Raw genomic sequence first — 27,525 nt, forward strand, 5'->3', positions numbered from 1 at the left:
ATAAGAGTAAAAAAAAGAAACTCATGTTCATTGCTAATTAATAACACTATAAAAAAATGTTGAAACTTGATATACTTCGTTGGGTTGTCACTGATTTTCTTAAGAAAGAAAGTCAATGCACTTTCGTCGGTTATTTTTCACGCAAAAACACAGGGAAACTTTCAAAAAGAAATTGTTTTACTTAAAAAAAATAATCAATGATCATCCGTCAATTTGAATATTTTACTATAACTAACGGATGAACGACGATTTTTAAAATGCAAAATTGCAGTTGAAGAGCATATATAGAAATAAAGAAATCATAAAATTAGTATTTTGTGTTTAAATGGTATATAAAAAAATAGAGTTGAAGGGTTAATCTTTTATTATTTTAAAAAAAAAACATTTTTTTGTCTTTCACTCTCTTAGAAAGAGTATGATGCACATACTCTGCCACATCACATAGAAGTACCAAAATGAAACATAAAAATTGAAGTTAAAGGGTTAAAATGGAACAAGGTTGAGTTGAAGTGTTAGAATGAAATTTAGGGACACGATTAAGGGCTGCATATGTGTTTGACCTTTATTTTTAGTAGCACTTTTTATAAATGACTTTTCAAAAAGATACTTTTGAAAAAGAAATTTTATTTGATTAATTCATTTGAAAAGTGTTTTTGTTAAGAAAATTGTGTTTGATTAATCTTTTTAAAAAGTGTTTTTGAGAATCAAATTACAAAATAAAAAAAAAGTATCAATGCATTTTTAATATTAAAATTATTTTATAGTGAGTAATTATTTTAAATGTCTATTATAATTTTGTAATTAAATTTATTTTTATTAAATTAAAATATACATATTCAAATTTTCAATACTGATAGATAATAAAAAAGCTAAATTATTATTAATAAAATATTAACATATAATTTAAATATAATTAAAATATCAACGCAAAATAAATTTTAAACCAAAAAATAAATCATTACATACAAATATTTTGGTCTGATAGTGTGTGTGTTTTTTTAAAAAAAGAACCAAGATTTTCTAGCTTTTAGAAAAAACGGCTGCTTCTAGAGCACCTTGTTTTTTTCAAAGAAAATGACAGGCTCTTAATAAGAGGGGTGCATTTGGCGGCAACAAAATGAACCAATTTGGGGAGGTCTCAATTCTCATCACAAATTAATTTTGGGTTCTAGGGTTTCAAATTCGATCATTCACCATTGTCGACGAAACACGATGGGCTAACTTCTGTTGAGAGGCGATTTATTTGTTCTTCCTGGTACGACTCCTTTCATTCTTTACCCATATCATTTTATGTAAATAAGTATCACTGTACTAGTATCTAGGCTTCTGCTACTTTTAAGTTTGAGTTAACTTCTTAGTTGACAGGTTTGTGATCAATTCGGTCTTAGGGCATTCCATAGAGAAGAAAAATAGAATGGGTCAGTTAGATGTCACTGAAAAACTTCAAAAGAGCTCGAATTTTAGAGTAGTTGATTTGTAAAACCGAGATGCGAATCTAGTATTTCGAGAACATAGCGCACCACTAAAAAAATGAATTAAGTGGTAATTGATGGATTCCTAGTACTCTAGGTAAATAACTCAACATTCAATCAAATGAACCATTTAGGCTTCCCGTAGCATGGGTGTCATACGATAATATTATACCAATTTTAAAAATATACCACGGGTTCACAGCCCCCGTTTTAAGACTATAAATTTGCCACTGGTCAAACCGATATAGATAGATAAATGATAAATGCACAGAGTAGGTACATGAGTAGTTTAGTATATAGGTCTCTCATTCTTGTAGTGAACTTTGAAAGGTTTAATATGTGCTATTTTTCAGAGCAGGAATCAAGGAGTGTCAGACTTTCGGCTAAGATCAAAAGTTATTAATATGTGCTCTTTTCTCAGCGCAGGTACAGTAGTTGTTTAGCATATAGGTCTCTCATTCTTGCAATGAACTTGGAAAGGAAATGTAGTGTGACAACCATGGGCGATCAAGACCAATCCCCTGGCAGTTCTGGTGATGATGGACATTCTAAAGGCCAGATTCTTGAAAACCTACCTCAGGAAAAAGTGAACATTGAGACAGAATGTGAAGAAACTGGCATTGATTGGATCAGCGAGCTACCTGACGCTCTTATTGTACAAATTCTTTCTCAAATGCCCATACAAGATGCCTTCAAAACATCTATTCTCTCTAAACGTTGGCAATACCCCTGAACTTCTATAGACAACCTTGTTTTTGACAACAGGAATACCAATTGGTCCGATAGAGAGAATGTGATTAATAAGTTCATTTCCTTCACAGACAATGTACTACCTCTCCTTTGCTGCTCTAAAATTAAAAAGCTCTGTCTATATTTCCGATTTTGCCTTGTTGCTTCTTATAGTTCCAAAATTGACAAGTGGCTTGAAATTGCTTTAAAGAAAAAAGTGGAGGATCTTGACCTGGAAATATGGTATTATGATCAAAACCCCTATGTCTTGCCACAAGTTCTCTGCAACAACTCATCCATTGTAAAATTTAATTGCGAGTTTTGCAGAATACCTGAAGAATGTGTACTAAATTGGACATCCCTGAAGAGTTTGACACTAACCTATTTGTTTCTTCGGGACGAACATGTTGAACAAATAGTAACAAATTGTCCTCAGTTGGAATCGTTGAAGCTATGTGAGTTTTGTGGTTTTCATCGCTTACATATAACTTCTCCAAAATGTAGAAGTCTGCAATTGATTGATCATGCCCATCCTGATGGAGATTGGGGTCCATTTGGAGGTGATTGTTCCTTCGAAATAGTTGCCCCATATATTCAACATTTAAAGATTTCGGGGCATTTTGATAACGTGGAAATTAGACTTGGGGACCTTTCATCTTTAGTCCACGCTGATCTTACTTTCTCTGTTGATGTTGTATTTGACAAAACCGTGGAACTTCTCTTGGCAAGTGTACGTTGTGCTAATGAGCTAATGATCCCATGCTGGTTTATCGAGGTCAGTTTTCAGCCCAAAAAATCTCCAGTCTTTTTTATGCTGAATATGAATATAATACACATACATACGTTGTATCAATGAGAACAATTTACAATATTTTTAAAAACCACATACTAAGAAATGTGCCTGCATTTAAAGTCAAATTATAATTAAGATAGACTGAACAAAGTCAGAATACTAAGGGGGAAAAAAAGACTGACACAGTAACAAAAAGAAAGAGGTTCAATCCAGACAGCTCTGAATCTGCAGAAGAACTTAAACAATATAGAGAAAATTGAGAGCACGATGATGCAGGTGTAAAACTTGTCTCTGTAAGATGTATTGCTCTACAATAAAACAGTCATAAAAAGGTAAAATTGAAATAGGATAGAAGGTCTACCTAATCTTGGAGCTGGACACCAAGGAAACACTTCTCTAGGCTAAAAGGCAAGTAATGGTAATAATCACTACATTAAGTAAAGCATAGAGTGACTAGTTGAAGAGCATTCTTTGAATAAGGAGCTTTTTAGATGAGCCAAATGCACCCAAACAAATCAATAGCCAAATGGCCACTCGTTATTAGGATTGAGTGAGTGAGAAGGAGAAGGGACACTTGCATATATAGGTACTCTTTTGGTGCATAAATGAGTAATCACTCGTCGTTGATGTCAAATCCTCTGTTGTCGTTGGCATAGGCCCCCACACTACTCAAATAAGTCCCTGATTTGCTGTGACTGAAAAGGTGGTTCATATCCTCTATGTGCCTCTCACATTATGAGCACCTACTACAGATGTTGACGCTCTTCTTTGGAGGTTCTCCTGGGTTAAACAAGCTCCTTAAGGCACCAGCCAGGTAAAGCAAAGCTCTTTAAGCATCCTACTTCCAGGGGAGCTTTGCTTTTCCAAATGCATTTCATAAGCCAAAATGTGCTACTGCCAGAAGATCTCCTAGATAGAGAATACAAGTCTTTGATCTTGACGTTACCTACTGTGTTTGCTTTCCACAAAAGAGATTCAGCTCTGGAAGATAAAGGGGGGCAGCTATGCAGCTTATTTAAAAGTGAGGACACCGTTAAATTCACAATCATTTTTGCTGCACCAGAGACCAAAAACACAGTCCTGTTCAGACCACATTTCTGAAATTGTAGCATCTTGTGTTTGTGCAATACTGTAAATATATGGATACTGCATCTTCGGTGGTGTTTGGACTAGCCAAGCATCCTCCCAGAACTTGTCTCCTTCCCATTTCCAACTTGAAGAGGTGATGGCGAAAAAATAATTTTAGTGGACTCTAATATGCCTCCATATACCATAGGGGCTGTTGCTGAACCTGTTTAGTTATCCAAGGGATCAGGCATGCATTTTTACCATAATGACACCTCCAAAGTGCCTTCTCTTCTTTACCACATCTTCATAACTACTTCTGCAGTGAGCTGTTGCTCTGCATCTTCAATTTCTCTACTCTTAAGTTCTCCTTGCCTTCAAATTTGTGGCGACTGATTCCCATCTTACCAAGTTGAAGGTTCTGTGTTCTTTCTCTCTTGCATAAGCAATTCCTATGTAGTTTGTTTGTCCAACCTTTTTGTCACTGAAAACATGCAGTGGAGCAAAGAGATAGGGTATATGGGATATTATTCTGAACTTAAAACAGCTTTGGTTGGATGTTATCATCACACAGTAGCTTTGTAACTGAATTCTTTGTTAACTATGTTTGTTTTCTAATATATTATAGAAACTATTGGGAAGTTCTGAGGCTAGAAAAAGATCAAATTAAGACCATAGTTTCAAGCATTCTCTTGTCGGGTGAAGGGGTGTGAAGGTTGAAACTTTAACCCATGAGTTTGGGATGTTTTTAGGCCCTATAAAATTTGATATTGTGATACTTAATGTACTTACCTTCTACTCTGCTTCTCTCTCCCATTTAGATGATTTATGTGTCGGTGTTAGAAAAGAAGAAAGATGTTCCATTGCTGATGCTGAAGTGCAAACAGTTGACGATAAATTCTTGGATTTCAAGAAATGCCATTCTCGGCATAGGTGTTCTCTTAAAGTCAACTCCATATCTGGAGAATTTGATGATACTTCATGAAGAGGTATGTTTTCAATTGATTCTTGCTTTGAGATACCTTTTATATTCTTTTTCATTCTTTAATTTTTTCCCTTGTGTTTGTTTCATTATCCTTTACATTTTCAGTATCATATTTTGAGGCATAATATAGCCTTGGATGTCAAGCTGTTTTATGTATAGCGTCCTTTATTACTGAAATTGTTGCCCATCAGACCTACATTTTCTAATTTCTAAATATATGCGACCATAGTGTTACTGCACTGAAGACTCTTCTTCCTTTTACAATGAGTTATCAGCTTCTTGCTTTTGTTTGGCATAAAATATTACATTCAATCGTCTATTGATCTTCTACGACATCAATGGGAAGTCTTCAACATTTTAGTACTTTCCACTAAATTACTATCAGTGGTCTATCTCAATATTATACACCTTCTGACTAAAAAGTATTTTCATCTGTTTGTCTATTGTTTGACTACTATGTTACTTATATCTCGTTTCAGATTCTTTTGTGTGTTGTTCTGCAATTTCAGTACCATAAAATTCCATTCTAAAATCCAAACATTTACTTAAGTATCTTCTAGCTGTTACACTTACACTTAACCTGATTTGTGGTTCTTCTGTATCCGTAGGGAGATTTCTTTGTCTGGGATGAAGACTTGGAAGACGAAGAGTTTGATTGGTCAGGAGACAATTCCCTCTCCTTGCATGAAAACATATTCAAAGGCTCCTTACAGAATTTGAAGCATGTTGAGGTTACTTCAAACTGTTGTAGTTGTCAACACAAAGCTGACGCAACAGAGCGCCTTTCAGAATTTTTGAAGTCTTTGCTTGAGCATGCAAAAAATCTTGAGAAACTGGTTATAGCGCCATGGCACAATGGATGCGATATCTCTTCAGCCAATATCTCAAAAGTGATTAAGAACTTGCTAGCTTTTCCAGGAGCTTCTAATATTGCAGTTGTTTCCTTAGGATCGGTCTCCAGTGTTGACTTTTCAGGGGAGTAGAAACTTTTATACTGACCTTGTTTGTTCTAATATTTTGTTCAACTACTTTTGGAACTCTTATATTTTTGTATGTCAGTGTAAAAAAATGTTGACCATCAAGTTACTGTGTAACTGAAAGAGGAGATGTAATCTGCTATAATTGATTAAACTACTGTGGTAGTATTCAAAGTTGTTTTGCATTATCAATGTATAATATGCCGCATGTTCTATTTGATATTCTTTCCTTCATGAGAGTGTAATTTTAATGTTTTGATTACATATTGATGCTACTACACATTTACTACCATTTATAAATTATTTTACTAGCTAAATATTTAATATATCATATCAAAATTTGTTGATCCTCCAATGTGTGTTTGCACCTCCAAAGTACAGGCTCCAACCATCGCACCTTTGGATACTGGGGTATGGAAATTTGTCAATGTTTACATAATGCACCAACTTTTTGTTCCCCCTTCATAAGAGTGTTGATGTGAAATGATTACTTACTCTTCCTCTTAAAGTTGTTTATTCAGCATGCCATACAACAAATATGTTCAGTCCTAGACAATCAAGTAGGCTCATTCTTTGGTTTATAAAGATCTTGTAGTAGCCGAAGATAGTCCGCTTCTTAGATTGAATTTCATCTTATATAACAATACAACCGGAGCCTTATTAATTTAGAGACTTTATCAATAGTATAAGTGGACCAAGTAGACATTAGTCTTGCTGGTTTGATCCTGTCCGGGAAGAAAATCGAACTGCATTCCCCAACAAATCAAGCAGAAATTAGAATGAGAGATGGCTCAAACGATCCCATGGATGAAGATTTAAATTCAAAAAATTACATCCTAAAATTTGCTACTGTATTGGGCCCTGAACCTCAAAAAATCTCTTATACTTTCTCTGTTGAGTTCCTGCATTGAATTCTACACCAACTGCAAGAAGTCCAAAACTTACAGCAGGGGAATATACAAATGACTGGGCAAAAAATTGTTTGTCCTTTCACCTCAATTCTTGAAAGGATGAGGGGTAGTGCACCAAGCATTTTAGGCCTAAAACTTACTTTTGTTTTGATTACTATGGTGCTGTTATTAATCTGCAGATGACATAAAATACTTTTATTTACAGAAGAAAAAAAAACAAGAACCAGGTAATTTACTTTGAGTAGATACCAGTTAAATCAGTCACATAGTTCATAGATGACAAACACAGACTTGAACAAACACAGAGGTCATGGAAGAACTACTGTGCAAAAGATGCTGAACATATTTGAATGTAGATCCCAAAGAGTTTACATTCAAAGTGGCAACTTCTGTCCGAACATAGAAGGGATTATAGTTTCATTTATCATATATTATATGAAAGTAAATCCTTTACATGAAAACAGACATTGACAGATAGTGAATGCAAAAGAAATGGCTACAACTGAACTAGTACATCCGAGATACAAAGCAGGGTCATTCAGCTTAGCCTTAGATAAGCAATAATCAAAGAAGAATGATATGTCAAGAGATAAGTATCACTTAACAGTACCTAACATTTAAATTGGAGAGAAGCAAACTGATGGCCACCAAATGAAGAAAGGAGCAAGGAAACAAATTAAGAGAAACTAGTATAATTGCAGGTCACTACAGTAGCAAAAAAGTTTAAGAAAAACATGCTAATTTTTTGGATTGCTGATCTATAAAGCCAAACCTCTTTAGCCTTCTAAGATTTCAAGTAATATGCTAGCAATTGAGAAATCATATGATGTAGGAGGTCATATATCAAGGCTGTCCACTTCAAATTTGGGTATTCATTTATACACATACAATTAGTTTCCAGCGGGAGGATGCTATACAAAATAAATGATCACCGTGTAACTACCTAAATTAATCAGTGGTAAAAAGTAAGAACCTTGAACCAATACAAGAGCAGAGAGGAAATGAATCTAGCAGGCCAAGATCAGTCAACACCACCAACATCATTGAGGTACTACAAATTCAACGAACTCTATGGAAGATTGCAAATAAACAAAGATAAGAGAAATGACATACATGTGGGTATTTCGTGCAGATTTTCCAATAGAGACTACAAATTGAGAGAAATGCTAAACACACTCATATCAAATGCTTACACATTATCACTGCTAGTAAGCCATTTGTAAGTAAATCCATGTTAAAAGGGAGAAAAATGGATCTTGCAACCCAAGATAATCAACACCCGCAATCCCAGCAAGTTATTACAATTTCGATCTATTCTATAGCACAGGGCAACTGAGCTGACATAAAAGTTTATTGAAGCAGTAACCAGGAACTATAAACAGTAACGGGGCACATAAAAACGAGTAGTAAATCAATGTAGTAAAGTCCCTAGCAATGTGCAACCAAAATTCGTCAGAATGGAGTACAATTTCCATTTCTATTCCCCATAAAAATAACAATTTCAGTATAAGAACATGAGGCAAAATTGGAAATTTCATTCTAGTACCGCTGTAGCACCTATTGCCTTGAGCTTTTCTATAATGGCATTAGCTTCATCTTTCGTTACTCCCTTTTTCACCACTGCTGGCGCTTTTTCTACCAACTCCTTAGCTTCCTTTAAACCCAAATCAGTAAAAGACCTAATTTCCTTAATCACCTTAATCTTGGCCGCCGCATCAAACTTGTCAAGCTTTACATCAAAGATAGTTTTTTCTTCCACCTTTGTATCCGCAGCCGCTGCACCAGGGCCAGAAGAAGAAGATCCAGAACCCAAACCTGAAACAGCAGGCCCATATCGATTAAGACCCATTTTGTGCCGGAATAGGATAGAGTAGTCATGTTTTTCGAGCTTATTCAGGTCCAGAAGTTGGTCGGCGATCCGCTCCAACTTCTGGGTTCGGGTTTCTGTAGCAGTGCATAGAGTGTAAGCTATTGATGGGGCACGGATCCGGGAAAAGAGTCTTGTCAATGAGATTTTCGAAACTAGAGATGCCATTTTCAGTAATTGCAGAGACTTTGTATTAGGGTTTTAGAGAAGTGGGAAGAAGGTGAAAGCAGAAGGGGACTGAAAACAAAACGGCGTCGTTTTGTATGTCAGACAGTGTCGAGTTGGCTAGTTGAAGAGTACTTCAGATTTCTAAAATGTTTTGAAGTATTAATATTTTTATTTTTACGTTTATCAATTCTTAAATACTATAATACATACTAATTAAAAAAGACTTCTTAGTTTGATACACGAGATAAAAGTGGATATCTCAAAATTAAGTATATCCTATTAAATTTGAAATTATTTTAAATTATTTTATCCTATCATCCAAATGAGATAAATTAATTCAAGAAGTATAATTCCAAGTATTTGTATTATGTTTTATGTTTTTTTTTCTTTTGTAAAAGAAATTGAGATAGGAGATCACAACGTGAAAATCGAACCCTCACCAAGTAACCAACCAAACTAGGAAGATTCTCTCATATTATGATTCATGTCTAATCGTGAATCTTGTTTTATTTATTTTTACTTTTATTGATACATTGTACCCAAAAACAATTGGCTAGTGGAAAAGAAAATAACAAGTAACAGAACTACTTTCATTTTAACATTATTTTCCAAGTTTCTTCCGCTTTTGTTTTCCCTAACATCCTAAATTTGAGAAGAATGAGTAAATTAATTCTTACTATCACACCACATGTCATATGCTTCAACTATCTCAGTGCTATAATTCTCTATTTTTACCAGGTTGAATCTCCGGCATCATTTCATCGCTTTTGGCAAAGGAGGCTTGTCATCGTAAGGAAGGAGCAATTTCTGTGAAGGAAATTCACATCTGGCCTAATTGAAAGTTGAAGAATGTAGCATCTTTTTTCCTCATATCCTCCCACGTCTTCAATATATCATACGCTGAGGGAACCTTGGTTTCACTAGAGTTGTCATCTTCATCACTAGACATCCCGAGTTCTAACTGATCGATATCATCCAAGTAATCAGATTGGTCATCAAAAGTTAATTCGTCATCAGAAAGCTCAAAGATTGTGTTCGTCCCAGCTCTCATATCTTCTCTGTGACTTAAGTGTGACATATCCGAAACTAACTCCCTGTCAGCACCTTTTTCTCTCTCATCGTAGGCTTCATCAACTTGAACATGCTGGAGGGGTAATTCTGCATTAGCTGGAGCATTGCATCTATATAGACTTCCATCCTTGTCAGCTGCCAAAGCGCTGGCATCTGTTAATTTAGCAGGTTCATTGATTATAAGCATACTTGACGTGCAAGATCCACAAACAGATTCCAATGCCCTGCACAAGTTTACAATGGTCGCGTCTGATCCCAAACTCTGCCTGCATATCACATCCAATAATCCTCTCAAACTAGAATGGCTAAGTTTTTCATTGTTGCTGTTGAATAGGTCAATCCACTCTTGTTTACTGACTTGAAATGGAACATGAACCATTAATTTAATTAGAGCAAGGGCTCTTTCATGATCATGCTGACATGTAGCTTGACATAGAATCTCAAAGAAGAATGATGGATGAGGTATTTGACCAACTTCCAGAATTGCATCAAAGGCATGCTCTAGCAAATGCACCTGCATCAACAACGAAAGCAGCTTATAAAAGGAAATGTTGAATACAAACAAACAGGATCTGAGTTTAACCTAGTTCCAACAACTGATTTTTACAACTCCAAAACAGAGACTCATCTGGAACACAATCCAACTTATTATAAGTTAATAACTAAATCCACAATTTTAGAAGTATTTTATCTTTCTTCCACTCAATTGCAAGTAAATAATTGAAATGAGTTGAATCAACCTACAGTCCTACACATTTTGACCAGGAAGACATCATGCTTTAGTTTTCTTTCTATATGGAACAAGGGTGTTAGTCTACTATTCGCTTGTCAAAAAGATATCATCAAATGCAGGTCCTGATAAAGAAGCCAGTTTTTTAATTTTTACCTTCCCAGCTTTTGATGCTTCCACCAAGAGGTACGCATGTCTGCTTTGATCAAGCAGATACCCAGCTAAAGCCATCTCCTTGTACACATACTCAAAGTATTCCCACTGGAGAGAGAAAGCAGAGGATTCAAGCATCGAGGTGTATGTGTATGCATCTGGCCTACGGGCAGAGCTAAAATCATCCTGGCTAAGTTGAGGACCAGGACTCTCTGTCTTAGCCCACTCAAATAATTCCTTAGCTTTATAGAACATATCGTTCTTGCCATAAACCTTCAACATGGCATTTATGATTCCTATGTCAGGTTCGCAGTGCTTTTTACTGTGTTCATATATACATATGCAACCATCAATATGTCCACCGTCCATGGATGATAAAATCATGCCAGTAAAGGTAACTGCCAAAGGTCTTGTGCGACGTAGCATCTTCAGCTTCTCAATCTGCAGTAAGAGTGGAATGACTAGCATTGAGTTTGTGCATCAAAAGATCAGCAGAAGATGAACCATGCAGACACATTTACACAGAGAGGAGAGAAGTCTCGAAAATCAGCAGATACAGTGTATGTTATGCCACCTTTTCAATGAGAGTGAGAGAGAGCATAAATAACACAGCAGAAGATGCATACTTGAAGGCAACAAATTTTGAGGCATGTAATGACTAAAGATCGAAGGTTAAAAAATAAAATGGAAGGAACCAATGCATGAGTACACAATGAATTACTCTACAAGTACTATAACCAACATTTCCTTTTTAAAGCTTATCATGATAACAGGTTCAAGCCCCACACCATGCAAAGCGAAGCCTGGTATTTAAGTGGAGAAGGGTAGAGGGGTGGGCCCATTATCGACCGAGTTTAGAAGGCTGTGATTGGTCCAAAGGGCAAGTCACAGACGGATTTCTCGGTTATCAAAAAAAAAATGATCAGTCTTGGCTACAAAGGCAAGGACCAAAAATAGCTACATTCCTCAATCAACAGGCTTGAAGAACTACCAAGAATCAAGCTTAAGAGAGGATGCATGAAATTTCTAGAATGAACTTGTTGCTGGATTTCAATTAAAATCCAACATCTGCCAGAATAAGTATCGTCTAAAACTCAATAAATTTGCCTTATTTTAAATGACACTATGACAGTCTTTATAACTTAGCCTGAAAAAATTAACTTTTTGTCCTCCAAAAATAAATAAATGCGCTAATTAATTTTTATTAAAAGAAATTATCTAATCCACTAGTGTACAATAACCGATAGAAATGACAAAAGAACTTTTTTATGCAAGAAACATAGGAACTGACTTCTAAGAAAGTCCAAATAATTATCTATATAACTTCAGCTTCACTAGCACAAGGAAGTCGGGGTTATAAAAACCATCTAAAAGAAAACAGATAAAGAGAAAAGGGTACCCTCACCTCCAAGAATGCTTCTTTCCACATTCCATGGTAGCAAAGACAGCAAGCCAGCTCATAATACACTGAGGCACTTCCAACAACTCCTCTTTGTTCCATTTCCCTCACCACTTGAATGGCTTCATTGACTCTCCCCTCTTCCCAGAAAGATTTTACAAGAACTAAAAGGAGGCCACAATAAGTCGGTAAGTTAAAAAAAAATTGAGTGCTCTTTTTTCTTCTTTTTCTTTTCATTGGAGGTTGGGGAAGAGAAAAAAAACCATCTTACCTTTATAACTAAGAGCTTTTAGGGCTTCCCCACTTCTCTTCATCTTTCCAAAAAACTCATGGACAAGTTCATATTTTCCAGATTGCAACATTACCTTTCAATAAAATTGCAGCACGCTTGTAACACTTGCAATGCTACTATAACTACTTGGAAATAAATAACAATCATGATATGGTAAATACCACGCTCCAATAAGTAACTACTAAAAATCCTCACTGAATGGTTGTTTGGTGATGCTAGTCGAAAATCTTCTGTGTCAGCAAGTCACACAATGATTCAGTGATTGTTGTTTATTTATTTTCTTGCGAGCAATTCCTTTTCTTTGTTTTTTTTTTTCAAAAAAAGGAATGGCAGTTGGTAAATGAGCATTTCCTTTTAAAATACTAACAAGACAAATCATCTGAAAGTGTTCTCTAACTTGTTCACGTAACAGTAATCAATGTGCAATTCACAATGCTGTTCGCGATTTCCTAGAATTACTCTTATCTGAACCATGGATTAGAAGGAACACACACACGTTCTAAGCAGAAGGCAAAACAGTTACTAATAGTGATTGCTCCTTACAGGTATCAAAAGTATGAATTGCCTCCAGATATTATAAATGATTATTTTGATTTCATAGGCTCTTTACAGTTAAAAAAGGGAGTCAGGGACAACCTAAACGTCATTAAACGAAAAAGGAAAAAAAGTATGAACTACCTCCATTGCGAGTCCATAGCTTGGCCCATTTGGCTTAAGACCATTCTTTCTCAACTGCTCAAAAACCCAGAACACTCCCTTCCACTGGCGAGATTGTACACAAACATTTAAAACCTGGAAACCATTTAGGTAAAGACCAATGAAGTCACAAATATGCAGATTATCAAACATACAAAAGAAATTGGTACCAGAAGTAAAAACACTACTGTTTATCAGAAAAGAAAAAAAGACAACAGAAAGGACAACAATTACTTACAGCATTATATACCACAAGATCCGGTTGAAGAACAGGGTCCCAATTCTTCCTCCGCATGTACTTTAATTTTTCGGGTTTTTGCTTCATGCAGTCAACGATGTTGATCAACTCTTTGAGCAAACCAGCTTGGCCAAGTGTAACAGCCAGGCTATGGTAGGCTGCTATATCAGGGTAAATATGGGCATCCCCCTAAACATCACAAAGTGTCAGGCTCTCTCCAACCACGTCATATGAGTATATTCAAGAAGAAGCCGACATATAAGAGTTAGGAAATACTCTCATCAAATTGAACACTTGAAGAGCTTCACGGGGCCTTCTTGCTTTCCCCAGAACTGCCAACAGTTTTGTGTACACGAACCTAGATAAAGCAAAGACTATAGTTTCTCCTTTTTCAAGAATTCGGAAGCAACTAATATATATGATAGATTAACTACTGGCAAAACTATAGCTCTGAAACAAAATCATCATAGTTACTTGCATAAATGAAATAACATTTGGTTAATTGCTGATAAAACATTAAAGCATATGTACCTGCTTTTGCTGCGTCTATGTTCCTTAGAAGTGTAAACCCAGTGTACAACAGACAAGGCGTGTTTCCACTGTCCCTTTTCACCAAGCCCTTGCACTAACCTCAGCATTTGCTCCTCAGTATACTGCAATCCAGAGTGTTTCATCAACTTAGAAAACTTATAATCCTTCACACCAAGTTCTGTCTCACTCAATCTACAACAAGAATGCAGAAAATTATCAGCTTCAATTCTTCAACCTACAGTGAACATGCAGAATTCACACACTTAATCAATAGTACTACAACAACAACAAATACAACTTAATGCCAAATTAATACAGTCGGATATAACTGCCACACCTAATACCAGGAGCCTCAATCTCAGACTAGTTGGACACAAGTCAGGTATATTTGCACAACTATTGGTACTACAACAATAACAAGGCCTCAATTCCAAATTAGTTGGGGTTACATACCTATCAATGATAAACCGAATAGTCTCAGCTTCGCCTCTACGACGTTGTCTGTAATCCCAGTTAGCCCTTTCGTTATCGAACCATCCTTGCTTGATTTCAACATCATTATCCAAAAGCCATGAAAATTTATCTCTTTCACTCTCAATTATATCACTGAGCTCCCACAGATGCTCAGAATTCAATTTATCACCAGAATACACCTTACTCTCACTGGAAAGCTCTTGCAATTTGAGTTTCTCAATCTTCTCCCAAGGCCTTCCCACCATTCTTTCATCATTTTTGGCCTTCACCTCTTTCTTGAAGCTTTTGTACTCTGATTTAACGGCTTGGAAATATGATTCTTCGGCGAGGGCTTGTTTTTGGGTATCTGTGAGTGGCGGGGGTTCTTTAGCGGCTTTTTTTGCGAGGCGTCTGTTGAATTTTTGAAGTTCCTTTATGCGGAGAGTGTGGATAATTTTCGGAGTTGGGTCGACGCCTTTTTGCAGGAGGTTTTGCTTTAACTTTCCGACGTCTATTGCCGGTAACGGAGAGGGAATACGTGGAGGTCCGGTGGAGGCTTCCATGGATATGGAGGAATGAGAAGTGAAGTGAAATTGCAGAAGCAATTACAATTTACAGGTTGGTCCTCCCCACTCTTTGCTGATAATAAGACTACCAGCAATGATTTTATTTGATTTGAGCAAAGATTTTCTTTTTTAAAATATTAATACTACGAAATTTTTTATTATGTATGAGGTATAACTAGTACTAGTTGTATGAGGGATTATTTTATTGCTATTGTATTTTTATTTGTGAGACCCATGCTTTATTTTCCTTTTTTGCCTTTTCTTTCTCTTTCCTTCTCTCTCTCTCTGTTTCCTCTTTTTTTTCTAGATTTTTTGTTTTAAGTTCTATTTGGAAATCAATTTAATTACTACTTTTTTGATGAAAATAATAATTATTTTTTTACTTATTTGTTTTAATAGAATTTTTTTTTCAAATTATAATTTTTATTAGGGAAAATTGTATATAATAGCAAACTATTAATTCAAATTAAATTCTATAAATATAGTTTGATTTAATTGTACCTCATAGCAAACTGTTGCTATTTCACCTCTCTCCTATTGAATCTCGCTCACCACTCTCGTTCTCTCCCTCCCCTCTCTTGTTTTTTATACAAACACAAGTGTATAAAGTGCGTTTGTGTTTGTATAAAGCGAGAGAAAATTGTATATATACATATATTTTCGTTCCTCTCTCTCCCAAATCTCGCTTGCCACTCTCCCAGATCTCGCTCTCTCACTCGCCTCTCTCACTTTATACAAAAAACGCAAATTGTATAAAATGTGTTTGTATAAAGCAAGAGAAAATTGTATATATACATATATTTTCGTTTCCCTCTCTCCCATCTCCCAGATATCGCTCGCCACTCTCCCAGATCTCGCTCGTTCACTCGTGTCTCTCACTTTATACAATTGATTTTTTTGTATATGTATACCAAAACAGATTATACATCTGCTTTTTGTATATGTATAGCGAAATATACATATTTATCTTTGCTATGGAGCGCAATTATGCAAACTTTGTTATAGCATACAAATATGAATTTTGTGTTTGCTATATGTGAAAGTTGCTCTTTTTATTATTCTATAATTAAAGGCTATGAGCATAAAAATATTCAAGTTAATTCTTTGGATGGTCACTTATACCATAAAATTGACTACTAAAATTATTTTTGTTTCTTTTCCTCCCAATTTTCATTTATAGTACTTTAAAATTTTTGCCTTCATATTTCATTGTTTTTTTAACTTCTACTTTTAGGACCCATTTAAACATAAATATTTATAAAATAATTGTCACTTTATTTGAAAATTGATTTTCGACAATGAAAATTTGGAACACTGCCTTTTTTTTTTGAAGATATATTTTTAATTTGGAAATATATTGGTACAATGTGTTTTTTTAACTTACTTTTCACTTTTGAAATGTTATTTAAGTTTAATACGAACATAATTTTGAATATTTTTTGCAAAAATAAAACATAATTCTATTTTCAACTCTAGTATATATATAGTCAAACACCTAATAATAATAATAATCATCATAATCATGCTTTCTATGTCGATAACTTCTAAATATTTAATGTGTAATATATTCAATTGAATTTGTATTAGAAATTTATTTTACTAAACTAGTTTTATTAATTATATTTTTAAATTTTATTATTAATATATTATGTGATTATTTAATGATAAAAATAATAATTTTAAAAAGTATTTTCTGTTAAATTAAATAAGTAAAAAAGTAAATTATTTTTCACTATATACACGGATGGAGTAATTAAATTTGTTTTAAATTAGATTTAGAGAAAACTAAAAAAAGAGAAAAAAGAGGAAAGAGAAAATTAAGAAAGAGAAACAAAGGCTCAAGAAGAAAAATATAGCATGGGTCCCATGCTTTATAATATAATATCAATAAAATAATCCCCTCTTACTACTAGTACTAGTTGTACCTTATATATGATAAGTGATAACACTATCGCCTAAAACAATTCATTTGTGGGACTATTAAATTTTTTAATAAAAAAAAAATATGCATCTTAATATTAAATTACAATAAAATAACTTTTTTTTTTTTGAAATGGACTGAAAAATTGTCATACAAAATAGGACCGAGCATAGTATTGCTTTGAAACAATTTTCGAGTGTTAAATGTCAAAATGTTGATTTGAGAAGTAATATGAACTTGACAGCATAAATAGTTGGAAAAAAGAAGTAATTATCTCACACTCGGTGGAAATGTTTTTCTTAAACAATATTTTCTGACAATTAAATACTAACCAACAGATCATATATTTTTATTTAATAAAATACTCACGAATATTTTTTTTTAAAAATATATAAATTTTAAAAGCTTTAAGTTATTGACAATCATTTGGTGTTCAATCAAAGAATACACAAAATTGGCATTATTAACTGGGGCTTCCATATAACAGAAATATTATGATAGCTTAGGTTATCTTCTAATAAATATAAAACTTAAAAGATCCGTTTCCTTCACACAAACTCGTGCAGCAGATCAGTAAACACTATAAGAGGAATTGCAAACACAATTAGAGAGAGTTGAGACGAAAAATGGCAAGAAAAAAACATGTAACAACGCACTCAATAAACAAAATAATTTAATTTACAGTACAAGAGAACACTGGAGAAACCAGCAGAAAAAACCAATAGCCTCGCAAATTTATCATACAAATCAGCACCACTACAAAAAAGTTTTAGTCATCTTTAGCTCTTTGATTTCGAGTGCTTAACAAGCCAATCAATGACTGAGTCAATGTTGGTGGAATTCTTGCACGAGATCATATAGCAGCACACTTCTCTATCAGTAATTGATTTCAATCCCCTGCAAAAAAATATAATGTTCTTTAAGATAAGACCACATAGATATAATTAATGCTATGCGATCAGAGTTTTAAGAAATAGGAGGAATAGCAGGAGGGATGATAAGGTTAAGATCCAATCTTCTCTGCGGCAAAGATATGAGAAGGACATGCAGAGGTATTTGCATTCCTTCCAAAAGCTTTTTATACCAAGTGAAAGAAGAAAATTTATTTTCCTTCCTTTCCAGTTTTATGGAATTGGACCAAAAGTGAATGATTAAACTTTTACCTCCCTTCCACTAACCAACCATACTGTAAACTAAGGCCAAAAAGCCACCAATCACTAGCGTAATATTCTGCACTTACATCTGGTCAGTCAAAGCCTGTTTGGACAGGGAATCAGGCTTGTCAATCTTGTTTCCCAGCACTAGCAATGGAATACCACTCAGAGATGGCTTGCTCAGCAGGTCATGGAGTTCACTACTTGATACGCTGAGGTTATCAGGATCAGCAGCATCAACAACATAACTGCAAGGAAGGACATTTAAAGAATCCAGAAACCAAATTAGCTCAAGGCTATAGTATAAGAATTCATGTATATGAAGTTACAGTTGAGGTCCTTGAAATTTGTTAAAACTCTCAAGAGAGCAACTAATTTAGCATCATTCCTTTAAATACACATAAGATCAAGATCAAGATCAAGGAATTCCACCTATCGAAGGCATAAAAATATAAATCTGTCAAGCACCAGAGAGGACAGCTTGATCAGGCAAACCATGAGATTCAATAAAACTGTTCATTAATAAACCATGGAGAAGATTCATCTCAATTCGTAATATGTGTTATCTTCTAAATGAGTGTATAAATGGATTCATCTACATCTATCTGTAAAAGCAAATAGAATAATATAAGCTGGAGAGGAGATGCTTACACTATAGCAGAAACAGCACGACAGTATCTCTCCCACATACTGCGGAATCTGGGTTGACCTCCAAGGTCCCACAATTTTATTGTGACATTCCCTTTAGTCACTTTGCGCATGTTAAATCCCACCTGAATACCAAAAATTTCCGTAAAATTATAGAAGATCACTTAAAAGTACTTAGCAGAGTTGGCCAAAAAGTAAAAACTAGTATGAGATCCTTTAGGATGAAAACTTACAGTTGGTATCATGTCTTCACTGTATCCACCAGTCTAAGAATAAGAAGGGAGAAACAAACCCATTAAGGTGTCAGATTCCATCAGTTATATGGAAGCAAAGCAAGTGAAACAATAATGATGAGCTGGCACTAGAAGGTTAACAAGGAATTTACTTACAGCAATAACATTTACAAGAGATGTTTTTCCCGCATTTTGCAATCCTATCAATGAAAGCTCCATTTCCTGCTTAAAGAAGAAGCTGGAACAAGCAAGTTTTGACATGAGGAATCATTTAATAAGAGCCAAAGGAAACATAGTGATCAGCACAAATGCATTTAAAATATTGAAATTCTGACATGCTTTATACTTTTAAGTCCACCTCAGAAAGAAGATGACAATAAGTTTCAACAGTCAAGTTCCTAACTTTGAAGTAATAATGAGACGCAACACCATCATTGAAAGACCTTACACTAAAAGCAACTACAAGATCTAAAGTGCTCAAGCATGGTGGGATGACACAAGACTGAATAACGGATGGTGACTTCTTAAAATCTGTCAAATATAAGTTATTTTTGGTCGTCATTTCTGGAACCACCCCAGTTGAACCTCAGGAAAAAGTTTTGCATATGATGGAAGGTCAAGGGGAAGCATCAATTGTTTCACTTTCATCAGTCAGTGTCTAGTCCTTTCAAAAATATGAAAAGGCGTTCCAACCACATATCCAGACATGATGTTTCTGATAAGAGGTGGTCAATCATTGACCAGGCAAAGAGTCTGTCTACAGCAATGACTCCGATGGAACACAAATCATTTTGCAAGAAACATAGAAAAGTCAAAAGCTACAAGAATTTCAAGGATTTAGGTGGAAAATGCAATAAGAGCTAAAGAAGGGAAATGGTCCAGCCAAATCTGGAAAGCAAACAACCCAAAAGGATACAATGACAAAAGGAATAAGTTATCAAGACCTTCTCATGAACAAAGAGAGAAAAATAATAAGAGACCATATAAGGGAAAGAAACAACATTTCAGCTGGCACAGGATCCTTAGAAGGAAAGACATGAAATCCATTCTTATAGCTAGCAAAAGATTTACAATCAGTACAACATGAATTGAAACATAGGTCCTCGGCAGGCAGGAACAAAAAGAGAAAGACGAAGATAGAAAGGTTCGGTCCCAGTTGGTCTCGTCTATGGATTTTCTTTCCCTATCCTATTGTCGAGACGAATGTAGCCATACCGAGAGGCCTATCGCATCAGCAAGACGACTTTCTAGTCAGATCCTTCCTGCGCGTGTGGACAGGGGCAGAGCTAAGAGGGGGTTTGGATGAACCGAGTAGCTTTCCCGTAGATCTTGTATTTGTATTAGAAAATTATATATATATATATAATATGTATATTAACTTTTGAATCCCTAACAAACTGATTGACGGCTCAGTGGTAAGGAATGGGTTGTGGACCCCACTATCAACAAAAGTTCCTTTTTTTAGAGTTGTGGTTCGAACCCCACTATCAACAAAGTTTATCCTAAAATGCTCAGTTGTACTGAAAGATAGAACAGATTTTTGTCGTTTCAAACTAGAAAATCTCCTTACACTACCTAAAAGAAACAATCTTTTAATGTCCGTTGTCGTGTTGTTGGGAAGTGTAGTAGTGAAGTACAATTGAGGTTGAATGACCAGAAACTTCCACCCCATAACTCTTTCAGAAGTGACCAAATGGGACAAGATAAGAGGAACGCTGGATAGAGTTGGAAAAAAGAAGTCTTTCTGTAGACAGTTCAACATCTGGTAGCCTAAAAACCCAAAACCTTGTTATGCCCACATCTGATAAATAGACTGAATGTTTTCTGCCATTGATTTCCCATTCCAATTTCTTTTCCACCATATGAAAGTCAGTAATAGAAATTTGTAAGATATGTGGACTACGATGACCACTATTACCCAAGTTTCATGGTAAAATTCAGACCCGTACTGCCCCAACCAATCAAAGACTTAGAAGATGCAAAAATACCATCTTTTTATTCCAAATTCTAGAAATCTCAAACAAAAGAAATAAGAAGACACAGGAACCAGAGTCATTAATCAACCGTTCAACAGACCACCCAAAAACGAAAAAACAAAATGAAGATAGATCGTACACCACATGACAAATTAACCAATCCATAAGCCAACAACGGCATATCAACATCTCCGTGTGTAATTAACCAATTGACAGCCCACAAAATCCTCAATAATTGGCACATTATGACAAAGAGGATGCATAATAGAAAAATTCATCAACTATGCCTCAATCTCAATTTAATTCATATAGGTTATATGGATCCTATTTAACTTCATAATTTTATCCAAGCCTTCACCAATTATACTTTGCAAAGTTCATAATAACAAAAAAAAAAAAGATATACCTTCGAAGCCAATTGAGAAAAGCTTCCCAGATACCCATGGCTGATGCAAAGAATCGTAAAAGAGAGAGATCTGAATAAGAATATCAGTATGAAGAAGAAAGATCCCTCTCAAACAAAACACAATAAATACCTTTTCCCCTTTCCCTCTGTATTTGTGTATCCTATATGCGTACAAAATAGTGAAAACCAAATCATATGAGATATGGGAATAAATTATTGCGCTATAACTCAATTTTAGCCCTAGAAACTACATGAATTTACTAAACAGCCATTGGTGTGAGCAGATATATTACGCTGTCATAGGAGTACGTGGACCAATCAAACTGATCACTTAAAGTAGCCAATAAGGGAATAATGTGTTACGCGCGAAGAGGATGTGCGTGATTTACACGCACAGTGAAAGTTCAAATCCATTGGCGGAGGGGCGGTGCTAGATGGATGATTATTGGACGGCGGGTGGCCCCCACGGGATCTTTTATTCGTGGACGCATGTTCAGCCTAAACTCTAGGGTCAACATGCCCAATTTTTTCAATTACTTAGAGCATGTTTGGCATTCTGTTGGGAGGCTAGTAGTGTTTTACTTTATTTTAGAAAAAATCACTTTTTTGCAAAAAAAAATAAAAAATTGCTAAGCAAATTTTAAAATTGCTTTTAAAAAAAATAGAAGCAGGAAATTATTATTTTTAAGACTAAAAAATCCTTTACATATATACATATTTATCAATATATCCCTTATTGATTAATAAACATATCTCATAAGTTTGGTTAATTTTCATTCAATAATTTTATTTTTACTTTTATATAATAAAATTTATTTTATTTGTGTTTTATATTATTATTTATATTTTATATTGTATATAGAAATAAATGTAACAACAATATTTTTGCAGGATTAAAAAAAGAGAGAAAGATTAACAATTAAAGATTTAGACCCTCCCAAAAAGTAACAAATAACAAATTTTTATTTTCTAATTAATGTATTATTTTATTTTAATAGGATTTTTTTTTAAACTTTAGAGTACTTAACAAAAAAAAGGATAATAGCTAAGATTGAATCCAAGAGAATAGGTAACAAATAACAAAAAGATTCTTCTTTTCAATATATTTCAACAATATTTATCTATGTATAATATTGATTGAAATTTGAATATGCACATTTTAATTAATTAAATTAAAAACGTAATTAAAGTTTTTGTATTAGGTGTTTAAAATAGTTTATCTCTATAAAATAATCTTAATATCAAAAACACATTGATGCTTGTCCTTTTTCGTAATTTGACTCTCAAAAGTACTTTCTTTTAAAATGGTCAAATATATCACTGTATTATTGGAAATAGTTTAAATATATCTCTCGTTATACTTTCGGGCTAAATATACCCTTCATATCATACTTTGGTACTAATTTATGCTTATATCTAACTGAGGGACACGTGGACGGCTAAGATTAAAAAAATTCATTCAATTTTAGATAGACCAAATTGTGATACAACCCACCCGCCCTAATAACATAACCCAATCTAATTAATTATATTGACCACCCAATTCAATCTTCAAAAAGAATAACAGAACATTGAAGAAAACTTCTTTGTTTAATGGGAAATTGCAAAACATTGAAGTGATTTTTAGCTAGCCATTAATTTGATGGTTAATCGATTGTTGGGAGTGTCAAGTGAATCAGAAGTGAATGAGATGGCTTGATTTCTCAGATTTTGTGGATGGATGCCTCTCCGTTCCAATCAATATGTCTGGTTTCGCTTACCATAATCAAGAGAGAAACCACTGTTCAGTGCAAATTTGATTCACGAGTTAATATAAGATTCAGTAAGGAACACATTAGTTGGCAGCTATCTTATTAATGAAGCTAACCAAGCTTTTGGTTTGCAATATTTCGTTTTCTATCATCATTAGGAAATGAGATTTTAGAGCTTAATAAATGAGACAAACTGGGAAAGAAGGATGTGTTAACAACAGTATACCACAGAGAGAACTTCAATCATAGGTTTTCTTTGTGTTGAAGACTGAATTGGATAGGTCAATATAATTGATTAGATCGGGTTATGTTATTGGAGCGGGGCAGGGCGGGTTATATCATAATTGGGTCTATTTTAAATTGAATGGATTCTTTTAATCTTAGTCGTTCTTGTGTCCCTCAATTAGATATAAGGGTAAATCAGTACCAAAATATGATGTGAGGGGTATATTTAGCCCAATAGTATAATAGGAGGGGTATATTTAGCCCGAAAGTATAATGACATATTTTAACTATTTTCAATAGTATAAGGGTATATTTGACCCTTTACCGTTTAAAAAAAATAGTCAAACACAAATTGCGTATCAAAAACACTTTTTAAATGAATTTGTCAAATACAATTTTTTTTTAAAAGCACTTTTCTAAAAAGTTATTTTTAAAAAAAACGCTTCTAAAAATAAACAACTTTTAGCAGCAATTCCAAACAGGCTCTTATTCACGATTCTAAAAAGAAAATTTTACTTTTAATATATTAAAGATATTATTCCGTTTATTTTTATTTGTTACTTATTTTAAAAATAAATTTTATTTTTACTTGTCATGTATGACATCTCAAGAATATACAATTATTCTTTTTCAGGTTTTATTCTCACCATTAAATACTTATTTTTCAAATCATTTTTCAAGACCTAATATTTTAGATCATTAAATAGGAATAGTTTGGTAAAATACCTATATCAATAAGATTGTTTTTTTAATAGATGTGTCAAGTCAAAGAGTGACAAGTAAATGAATAGAGGGAGCATTATTTTTTCAGATTTTATTTTTAGAATTAATTACTAATTTTCCATTTTATTTTTCAAGACCTAATATTAAATATCAATTAATAATATAGTTTATACTATGGTAAAATAATGAGTCAAATATTATTTTCTTAATGAGTTGTTAAGTTCAAATATGACAAGTAAATATGGACGAAAAGAGTACTTTTAAATTTTATAGAAATATTGTCAAACAAGTAATCAACTTACATCAAAATAAAGTTGTGCTTTTTTTCTTTTGAATATATGTAATTTAGAATTTTTAAAGTTGTACTTTTTCTCATAAATATGAAAATATCACAATTTGCAAAAACTATCAAAACTTTCTCAACATCATACAATATTACATCTTGAATTTGGCTCCTCACCATTTCTCTTCTCTCCATTTTCCCAAGTTTCTACTTGGATTAGTGAGACATGACATAGGTTAAATTAAAGAGAAAATATATAACTAAGTTAACATTTAATACTTAATTATGCTACATGACTATAGTTTTAATTAATTATATAAAGGGTTATTGTTTAAGAAAATAGTTATGGTGAGTCCCACCGTTTTTTGTAGAGAAACTTTCACATATAGCAAACATAAAAATTATATTTATATGTTATAGTTATAGTTTGCATAATTGCGCTCCACAACAATTTGTTTGTTTGCTATGGAGCTTTTGATTTGTATAATTCGCTAGATACATTCAATTTTATACAAATTGTTCAGTTTTGTATAAATTCATTTATACATTGTAATTTGTATGATAAGATCCGTATTTATATAATTATAAGCAAAAAATAGCCAAAAGCCCCCCTAATCTATTGTCGAATTCTCAACTACACACTTATACTTCACAGAGGTCATATTACCCACCTGAACATTTTTAAGAGTATAATATATACCTTCTTAAAAACTCACACCCAGATTTGTATCAAAAAGTAAGTGGCAGCAAGCCAATCTCGAAACAAAAAAGAAAAATGTGCTTGCCACGTAATTTACATTTTTAAAAATTAAAAAAATAATATTTTTTCCTTTATTCTACTTTTTCTTTTATATTTTCCTTCTTCTCTTTCTCTTCTCTTTCCTTTCTTGCTCTTTTTTTCTTTACTTTGACCAAATGATTTTTCAAACTAGCAAAGTAAACTTAAATTTAGAAACCATTGAGTGAAATTTTCTTCATAAACCTTCTTAACATCAACTGAAAATTCATCATGATTCTTGTTTTAAAAAACAAAAGAATATAAAAAGGGTCGATTAATGGTAAAAAGATTTACCTTTGATGTTATTTGGTAGGATATGCAATGAATGGGTTGAGAGTGATAGTGTTCAATATTTGGAGACTTCAAAATTTGATTTTTCAAAGGGAGTTTTGAATTTTGGTTGAAATTATTGAGAGCTTAGCAACTTTAAAAATGAACGCGGCGGTTCACGATGGAGGTAGATGACAATTGACGGCGCGATAATTATGTATGGTGGTTGGGTCATAATAATATAACTAAGAAAACTTATATATTTCACTCAAGAGTTCCTAAATTTCTCCATTAATGACACTAAAATTTGATCCTCTTAACTTTCAATTTTAATTTTGATTTTAAGCTATTGTCAATTTTTCACACTAATGAGAAATTGATCTAACGTGAAAAATTTGTGATTTGAGGATGAAAATCAGATTAACGGTGGGAAGCTACGAGGACGGCGACTTGGTGGTGGAGCTAAGTTGCCGCCGATGTTGCTCTAGTGAAGAGAAAACAAAAAGATAAAAAGGGTAAAAAGAAAAAATAAAACAAAAACTAAAAGGAAACTTAATTTTTTCTATAAAAAAAACGGAAAGAAAATAGAAAACCAATATAAATAAAAGGGAAAAGGGACAAATATACCCCCGAACTTTCGAAAATGGTATGTCAATACCCTCCGTCATACTTTTCGTTCATGAGTGCCCTCGCCGTCCAATAACTAGTGCACATTTGCCCCTCTCACTAACGGAAGACTCATTTTGTACACGTGGCGCAATCCTACGCCTCAACCCGAATTGACCAAATATTTAACTCAAATTTTAATTACCCGTTTAACCCGCCCCATTACCCATTTAACAAAATATCTACAAACCTAAAGAAAAAGCCCCATTTACTTTATCTCTTCTTCTTCCTCAAGGCCGTCATTGCCATTCCCCCCCCCCCTTCCTTCTTCTTCTTTCATCTTTCCATGTACTCTTTCAATCATCTACTTGAAGATTTAAACAAAAGAGAAAACAATGGATTTAACTTTTCTACGCAATATTTTCTTATTATAAAAAATTATTTGACAAATAGAACTTTGGAGGCAAGCATATTGGGAAGAATATTGTGTTTGATATGGACATGAGTGTTGAAGATTTTTTAGCCCTCTTTTACCTCCTTAAGTTGTCAATAAAAGAAATCAATTTGGAAATAAATGGCCTTCTATTTGAATTAGATCATCCTCTGAAAATTCAAACTAGATCTGAATCTAGAAGGTTCTGAAACGAATTACATTTTTAAGTTCCAATTAAGAAGGAAAAAAGTTTTTTATTTTAGAAATTTCTGTTGTAAAATACAATTTTCATTCAAATCTGAACATTGTTCAACCCCACAATCCCAAAAACACTGATACAGATTCAGAATTCAACACATTGAGGGTTCTCAAACATGAACATCAAACTTCAACCTGAAAAATTCCAATCAAATTATGCAATAAGCCTCGAAATTATCTTTAATTTCTGCAAAGAAAAAAACAAAAGCCATGAAAGGAAAATGGGATTTTGAGGTAATACAACTTATGTTTCTTACCTAAATGGAAACAAAGTTCTGGAAACAAAGTTTCTGGAATCTTCTTCTTCTTAAGCTAAAATCAAAAAGCAAATTCAAATCTTCAATTCCACAATCCCAAAACCTCGATTCAGATTCAGATTCAGATTTCAACACATGTTTGAGATTTCTACGTAGGGTTCTTGAACATGAACATCAAATTCCAATGTGGGTAATGGGTGTATCGGTGGGTTAAATGGGTAATGGGGCGGGTTAAACAGGTAATTGAAATTTGAGTTAAATATTTGGCCAATTCGGGTTGAGGCGTAGGATTGTGCCACGTGTACAAAATGAGTCTTCCGTTAGTGAGAGGGGCAAATGTGCACTAGTTATTGGACGGCGAGGGCACTCATGAACGAAAAGTATGACGGAGGGTATTGACATACCATTTTCGAAAGTTCGGGGGTATATTTGTCCCTTTTCCCTAAATAAAAATATAATTTTAAAATTAGAGTTTTAATTATTGTTTTTACCTTTCACTTGAGAGTG

The 27,525-nt window shown here is 33.8% G+C and overlaps 3 protein-coding genes and 1 pseudogene across 4 annotated transcripts; 1 reads left to right on the forward strand and 3 right to left on the reverse strand.

Annotated features, from left to right (window-relative positions):
* The first annotated feature begins 1,081 nt into the window (after positions 1-1,081).
* LOC125822335 (F-box/LRR-repeat protein At5g02910-like) lies at positions 1,082-6,151 on the forward strand (annotated as a pseudogene). Its single transcript, XR_007442643.1, has 4 exons — positions 1,082-1,255; positions 1,899-2,976; positions 4,881-5,048; positions 5,653-6,151. The product of XR_007442643.1 is annotated as an F-box/LRR-repeat protein At5g02910-like (transcript).
* A 2,229-nt stretch (positions 6,152-8,380) lies between these two features.
* Positions 8,381-9,029, reverse strand: LOC125822677 (uncharacterized). Its single transcript, XM_049502108.1, has one exon. The coding sequence runs from the start codon at positions 8,965-8,967 to the stop codon at positions 8,467-8,469; it is 501 nt and encodes a 166-aa protein (XP_049358065.1). The 5' UTR covers positions 8,968-9,029; the 3' UTR covers positions 8,381-8,466.
* A 585-nt stretch (positions 9,030-9,614) lies between these two features.
* On the reverse strand, positions 9,615-15,158 carry LOC125822920 (pentatricopeptide repeat-containing protein At5g67570, chloroplastic). The gene is made up of 9 exons (XM_049502383.1): positions 14,531-15,158; positions 14,078-14,269; positions 13,823-13,904; positions 13,547-13,735; positions 13,291-13,404; positions 12,592-12,685; positions 12,327-12,484; positions 10,925-11,362; positions 9,615-10,552 (listed from the first exon to the last, which is right to left on the reverse strand). Exons 1-9 carry the CDS (start codon positions 15,091-15,093, stop codon positions 9,788-9,790), a joined length of 2,595 nt encoding a protein of 864 aa, XP_049358340.1. The 5' UTR covers positions 15,094-15,158; the 3' UTR covers positions 9,615-9,787.
* Positions 15,159-17,651: 2,493 nt separating this feature from the next.
* On the reverse strand, positions 17,652-21,621 carry LOC125822953 (ADP-ribosylation factor-like protein 8a). The gene is made up of 6 exons (XM_049502413.1): positions 21,435-21,621; positions 19,209-19,290; positions 19,053-19,085; positions 18,823-18,944; positions 18,258-18,419; positions 17,652-17,914 (listed from the first exon to the last, which is right to left on the reverse strand). Exons 1-6 carry the CDS (start codon positions 21,470-21,472, stop codon positions 17,797-17,799), a joined length of 555 nt encoding a protein of 184 aa, XP_049358370.1. The 5' UTR covers positions 21,473-21,621; the 3' UTR covers positions 17,652-17,796.
* Between the last annotated feature and the right edge of the window lie 5,904 nt (positions 21,622-27,525).

Source organism: Solanum verrucosum, unplaced genomic scaffold, assembly GCF_900185275.1.
Source record: "Solanum verrucosum unplaced genomic scaffold, falcon-dt-bn FXZP01000103.1, whole genome shotgun sequence".
Taxonomy (NCBI): domain Eukaryota; kingdom Viridiplantae; phylum Streptophyta; class Magnoliopsida; order Solanales; family Solanaceae; genus Solanum; species Solanum verrucosum.